This window comes from Arachis stenosperma, chromosome 6, assembly GCF_014773155.1.
Source record: "Arachis stenosperma cultivar V10309 chromosome 6, arast.V10309.gnm1.PFL2, whole genome shotgun sequence".
In the NCBI taxonomy this organism is placed as follows: Eukaryota; Viridiplantae; Streptophyta; class Magnoliopsida; order Fabales; family Fabaceae; genus Arachis; species Arachis stenosperma.
In genome coordinates, this window is record NC_080382.1 from 10,667,330 (window position 1) to 10,674,475 (window position 7,146).

The 7,146-nt window shown below is 42.3% G+C and overlaps 1 protein-coding gene across 1 annotated transcript; it reads left to right on the top strand.

The window, feature by feature from the left end:
* The first annotated feature begins 4,114 nt into the window (after positions 1-4,114).
* On the top strand, positions 4,115-4,981 carry LOC130933647 (uncharacterized). Its single transcript, XM_057863271.1, has 2 exons — positions 4,115-4,576; positions 4,634-4,981. Exons 1-2 carry the CDS (start codon positions 4,115-4,117, stop codon positions 4,979-4,981), a joined length of 810 nt encoding a protein of 269 aa, XP_057719254.1.
* The last annotated feature ends 2,165 nt before the right edge of the window (positions 4,982-7,146 follow it).

Consider the following 7,146-nt stretch of genomic DNA (forward strand, 5'->3'; position numbering starts at 1 on the left):
AGCAAAAATAGTAGTGTAAAATAACAGTAGTGTATATTTTGTGATTTGTAATTATTAATAAATTATTATTAATATTTTTAATGATATGAAATTATATTTAATAGTGTAAAATTATACATTTTTTAATGATTAAATATTAGCTAAATTTTAATAAAAATATTAGACCTTAAAACTTTTTCGTAAAATAATAGAAAATGTTGTTGAGGAATGTGTATTGATTTATTGCAATTGGTTTTGTTGGTTTTTTTATGGATAAATTATTATTTTTGTTTACGAATATTCAAATTTCAAAATGCTAGTAAACATATTCGTAATAAAAATGAAATTTACCTTATTCCATTATACCCCTGAAAAATATAATTATTTTGATAAATTTATGTATACTCTAAAAAAATATTAAAATTTTTTAAAGGATTCAAATTCTAAGAAAAAAAACTAATAAAATAAAATTTGATTTATTTTTTTCATTTGCAGAGCCAACTATAATGTCGGCGAGGATATGAAGATTTTTTTTCTAGTTGATGCAATGTTGAGTAATAATAATGAAAAAAAATTCATATTCGTAAAAATACATAATTGAGGTCATACAAAAAATTATTTAATTCAACTTACTTTAATTACAAAAAATGCGTTGAATACTGTCGAATTTATTGTTAGATTTAGTGTCGCAGATTAGTGTCGGCTTTACTGATGAATTTATTGACGGTTTTAATGTGAAATTCGTCATGTCAAATCATTACATATAGATTTCCGTTTTCGATGGTAAATTTGCCGGTAATAATGGAAGGAAAAACAAAAAAAGTGTGTGAAACGTAGCGTGAGATTTACCGACAAATTTATCTATCAATAAACCCCATTAGTAGAACGTTGTATTTTGGTGACCCGTAATGCATTACCGTCGAATTTATCAGCTGGTAAATTCAACAGTAACGAACCCTAAAATTCGAAGCGCGAATCCTCTCCTCCTACATTTCAATATCTCCTCTCTCTCTCATCTCTCTTCTCCCATTCTCTCTCTCTAATCCTCTCCTCTCTCTGCCGCTCTGTTAGCCCCACCGATGCTGGCACCTCTTGTCGCCGCCTCCTCTCCTTGCACTATCTCTTTTTCGTGACGATAAATTTGCTCAAGTGGCGCCTCTGCTCCGTGAACAATATGTACTGCTTCTGCTCTGCGACGAGAGATTTGTTACGTCACCGGCCACCTCCTCCATCGCAAGTAAGTTGATCGTTTGTATCATTAGATTTTTTAAAAATTAATATTTCGATTTTATTGGAAAATTGATTTTAATATCACGATACATAAATGATAAATAGATAAAATATTTATAATATAGATATTATAAACTAACACAATATAAAATATTAATTCAACTCTTGTGAAAAAAATTCTCAAAATATGAATTGGATAACAAACTAAATATTTTTATTGGTTTTGTTATTTTTATTAGTTTTTATTTTGTTGTAAAGTGAACAATAAATAAATTTCAAATTCTTTAATCTCTCTTGTACATTTTCATTTCTAATATTTAATTATATCTTTATTTTTATAATAATAATAATAATAATAATAATAATAATAATAATAATAATAGAATTATGTCATGTTAGAATTTTGTACGTGTGTGTATGAAACTGTGAATCCTAATGCATGAAAAGTCAACTTTATAATCTAGAAAAAGAGTGAGTGATTACACCATGCATGGATGAGAGAGATTTGAATCTACCTATTAATGTAGAGGAGTACTTGGTGATATTAGAGGAAGAGGATGTTAAAGAAGGGATTTGGCATTGGAATATTAGGAGTGTTTACCATAATTTGGAATCATCCTGAAAGTTTTCGGATCAAGCCACATGAGGGACAAGGTTTTTCAGTTTTTCTTTGTAAAGAGGCCCCTCTCAAATAATTAATTTTAAAATTTATTACTTAAAAAATTGTTACAGACCAGCCCAGCTGGACGTGTTAACCGACCCGGTCCAAGGACCCGCCGGCCCAATTGGGTGACTCACCATTCACGACTCGCCCGACAGGCGACCCGGCCACGCACCCTCCTTGTCAGCTGCATGACAGTTGGGGTAAAGGAACCTTCTTGGAAAGGGGCCTTCCCCTGTGGAGCCCATCTTCTGACAGGATATATAAGGGGTGGGTCCTACCCTTCCCTCAAGGTACATCACTGTTACTCTGCTTACACATCACCTATACACTCTCCTGACTTGGGAGTCGGAGTGTCTTTGCAGGTGACCCCCCACTCCGCTCGAAGTTCTCAGGAAGTCGGCCGCTCCTACCCTCACTCCCACACCTCACTACCAAGCGGGAACCCGCACTCAAACTCGAGACCTTCACGAACCGTCTGGTACCCGACCTACCGAACATTGGCGCCGTCTGTGGGGACCGCCTAAATGAACTTCCTACTAGGTCCGGTGGAGCCTGGCGATGGAGCCGAAGCCAGGGGGCAGCCTCGGTGGCTTCCTCCCGCGAACGTACGAGGTCCCCTCTGCGACAACTCGAGCCATCCTCACGATCCCAAGAAAGACGCCCCTTCGGGGAACAGGCAGTGATAGTGCCAAAATAATGCAGGAACTACGACATAGGGTGCAGAACCTGGAACGCCAACTGGCAGATCAGGGGCGTCGCCAACAAACTCTCAAACCAGATTATTCGCGATCTCCCGACAGGCGAGGAAGAACGCCCTGATGCGTGAGCATCTTTCCTATCTTTTTCTAGTGAATTTGCATCTAATTTGTTGAGTTTAATTAAGAATTAATTATATTTTAGCCACTATGGATGCTATTTTGAGTTTTGTGCAATTTTATTTATTTTAGGTAGCATTCGGATGGATTTGATGAAGTTTCTGCAGAGAAAGAGAAGAAACCAAGGAGATGGCAGTGAGGAGCAACGCGCACGTGTGCCTGACGCGTGCGCGTGATCTGGAAATATCCATGGCAACGCGTACGCGTGACTGACGATAGAATTTTAAATTATTAGGATTAGTTATAAAAAGAGGATTCCATTAGAGGAACCTCATTCGATTCCATTCACATCCCATTCACATCCCATCAGGGAGAACATAATTGACAATCCTAATTTTCTCTATTTTCCATGAGCGACTAAACCTCCACTGTTAAGGTTAGGAGCTCTGTCTATTTGTATGGATTGATTTTATTACTTTTTCTATTTTAATTTATGCATGGATTTATATTTAAGAATTGTTTTCGTTCTTTATCTTATGAATTTGGGTGGAACGGAAGTATGACCCTCTTTCTATTTGAGTTCTTGTATAACTTGGAAAAGCTCTATACTTGAACAACAGCTTGAAAACATATTCTCCTAAATTCTAATTATCTGGATTTAACGGGATACATGACATATAATCCTTTTATTCTTTGGGTAATTAGAGTTTTTGTGGCATATAAACTGGAATTTGATCATGTAACTTCTAATTGGAATTAATTGACCAGGGAATTGGCAGTTAATGAATTTTAGAGGAGACTAGAAAGGTCTAAGGAATTAGGGTCTAGTCACATATAGTTTGCCATAAATTAAATCCTACATAATTAAAATAGTTAGTAAGAAAAGTTAATCCGGAAAAATAGATAACTTTGAAGCCTTAACTGTTTTTTCCATATTTTCTTCCCAATTTATTTACTCGCGTTCCTTCAATATTCTTTATATTGTTTAATGTCTTTTATATTTCCAAAACACTACTTTCTGCTTGCCTAACTAAGCCAATCAATCAATCATTATTGCTTGATCCATCAATCCTCGTGGGATCGACCCTTACTCACGTAAGGTATTACTTGGAACGACCCGGTGCACTTGCCGGTTGGTCTGTGGTTAGAAATTCCGCACCACGCCCCAAAGAAGTCGTTTTAGGCGAACACCCAGCTCGCGATCTGGATCAGATAGTCTCCAGAGGGGAACCGGGAAGCGCCGAGAAGACGGCGTGACCCTGTAATCTACACCCGACCTACAAGGAGGCTAGCCACCGAGTGGGGTCGGGAGGACAATGGAGAAAGACCGACCAGGACGCGACGCCCAGTCATCATGGGTGCAACCCCCTTCCATCATTCAATCCTCGAGGTCCGGCTACCAAAACACTTTGATAAGCCAACGGACATGAGGTATGATGGGACCCAAGACCCACAAGAGCATTTGATAGCCTTCGAGGCCAGGATGAACCTGGAAGGGGTAGGCGACGAGGTAAGATACCACGCTTTCCCGGTCACTTTGGCAGGACCTGCAATCCGGTGGTTCAGCAACCTCCTGCAAGGCTCGGTAGTCAAGTTCTCAGACATCAGCCGCGCGTTTTTGGCCAAGTTCACTACCCGTATTGCAAAGGTGAAACACCCGATCAACCTACTCGGTGTGACACAAAGACCCGGCAAACCGACCAGAAAATTCTTGGATAGGTTTAACGATGAGTACTTGGAAATCGATGGCCTAACCGATTCGGTGGCTAGTCTGTGTTTGACGAATGGACTTCTAAATGAGGATTTTATAAAGCATCTAACCACCAAGTCGGTGTGGACGATGCAGGAAATGCAGAACGTGGCTAGGGAATATATCAACGATAAAGAAGTCAGTCGGGTGGTGGCAGCCAACAAGCGGTAGCCCGCCTATAACCAACCCCGACAGCACGGTAGCGGGGAAAGGCTGAAGGAGCACACCAAAGACGGAGTGCCGGCCAGGACATCCAAGCCGTTTCCCCGGGTGGGAAAGTTTACTAATTATACCCCTTTCACAGTCCCCATTGTAGAAGTTTACCAGCAAATAGCTGAGAAGGGGATTCTGTCGAAGCCTCGACCCCTGAAGGACAGAACCAGAGGGAACAAGAACCTCTATTGCGATTATCACAAGGGCTATGGGCACAAGACACAGGATTGTTTTGACGTGAAGGATGCGCTGGAACAAGCAATCTGGGATGGAAAGCTAGTCGAATTCTCCCACCTCATCAGGGAGCCGAGAAGACGAGAACGAGACTGAGATGGAGAAGACAAGAGTCGCACAGTTAAGCGACGCCAAGAGCCCGAGGACCACGAGCACGGTCTTACCGTAGTAAACGTGGTAATTGGGAGAGACGCAGCTCCAAGGTCGAATTCGGCGCACAAGAAGGACACCAAGGTCCTAGCAGTCTCGTCATCTAGCCCTGTGCCAAACTCCAAGAGGGATCTGTCCATATCATTTGGTCCAGAGGACCAATGGTTTGAGGAAATCGCGGAGAACCTTCCGATGGTCATCACGGCCAGAGTGGGAACCGGCCTGATCAAGTGGATTCTCATAGATACCGGCGTCGACTCGAATATCATGTTCTGCAACGTGTTCGACGCCTTGGGTCTCCGAGACGCCGATTTAAAGACACACCAACACGATGTAGTAGGATTGGGCGACCACTTCATCAAGCCCGATGGGATAATCTCCCTGCCGGTATTCGTAGGATTAGGACGGGAGAGAAGGCCGGTAATGGTGGAGTTCGTGGTTCTGCGAGACTCCACAGCTTACAATATCATCCTAGGAAGAAAGACTATCAACGATCTCGGAGCAGTGATCAGTACAAAGATGCTGGTAATGAAGTTCGTCGCTGACGATGGATCCGTGGGATCCGTAAAGGGAGACTTGGAAACGGCAATCGCCTACGACAATGCCAGCCTCTCCTTGAGAAAGAAATCCAAAGAGGCATCGGGAGTATTCCTTGCTGACCTGGACGCTAGGGTCGACGATAAGCCTAGACATGAGCCAGAGGGGAACCTAGAAAAATTCAAGGTCGGCGACTCCGAGGAGAAGTTCACCTTCGTGAACAGAAACCTCCCGCACAACTTGAAAGAACCTCTAATGGAAACGATCCGGGCTAATGGCGACCTATTTGCCTGGACCCCAGCCGACATGCCGGGGATAGACCCCTGGCTCATGTCGGACCACCTGGCCGTCAAAGCAGAAGCCAAGCCGATCGCTCAGAGGAGGAGGAAAATGTCACAAGAAAGGGCAAAGGAGGTGGCCAGGCAGACGGCCAGCTTTCTCGAAGTAGGATTTATCCGGGAACTCGACTACTCGACGTGGCTGTCGAATGTACGTAGTTCTGGTTAGAAAGCACAATGGAAAGTGGAGGATCTACGTGGATTACTCCGATCTTAACAAAGCATGTCCCAAAGACTCTTACCCCCGCCCCAACATAGATGCGCTCGTCGACGCGGCGGTGGGATATCGGCATCTGAGCTTCGTGGATGCTTATTCTGGCTACAATCAGATATCGATGCACCGGCCAGACGAGGAGAAGACGACATTCATAACACCAGGAGGAACATACTGCTACAAGGTAATGCCATTCGAGCTGAAGAACGCAGGGGCCACCTACCAAAGGTTGATGAATGATCGCACAGAATCGTGATCCACACTTTTCACAATTCCGTGGCAACTAACCAGCAAGTGCACTGGGTCGTCCAAGTAATAAACCTTACGTGAGTAAGGGTCGATCCCACAGAGATTGTCGGCTTGAAGCAAGCTATGGTCATCTTAGTTGATCTCAGTCGGGTGGATTTAATTGATTATGAGAATTTGTGAACTGGATAATAAATAAAACATAAAATAGAATAGAGATACTTATGTAATTCGTTGGTGGGAATTTCAGATAAGCGTTTGGAGATGCTTTGTTCCTTCTGAATTTCTGTTTTCCTATTACCTTCATTCAATCATGCACACTTCCTTCCATGGCAAGCTGTAAGATCCTCTCAGTGAAAATGGTCCGGCTACGGTTTCTGTACGGCTAATCAACTGTTGGATTTCTCTTCTTGGATGAAAAATACCAGGCACAACTACCGCAGGGCTAATCATCTGTCGGTTCTCGCTTATGTCGGAATAGGACCTTTATCCTTTTGCACACTGTCACTGCGCCCAACATTCACAAGTTTGAAGCTCTTCACAATTATCCCTTCCCAGATCCTATTCGGAATACCACAGATAAGGTTTAGACTTTTTGGATCTCAAGAATGCTGTCTGTTGTTCTAGCCTATACCACGAAGGTTCTAATCTCGGATTCAGATGCTCTATTGTTAGGAGAGACGATGTGAATCGTTGGTTAGAGACCCAAGAGAATATACTCCAGCTGGCGTCTGATGAGCGGATAATTTGTACGCTTTTTGGCATTGTTTTTAGTA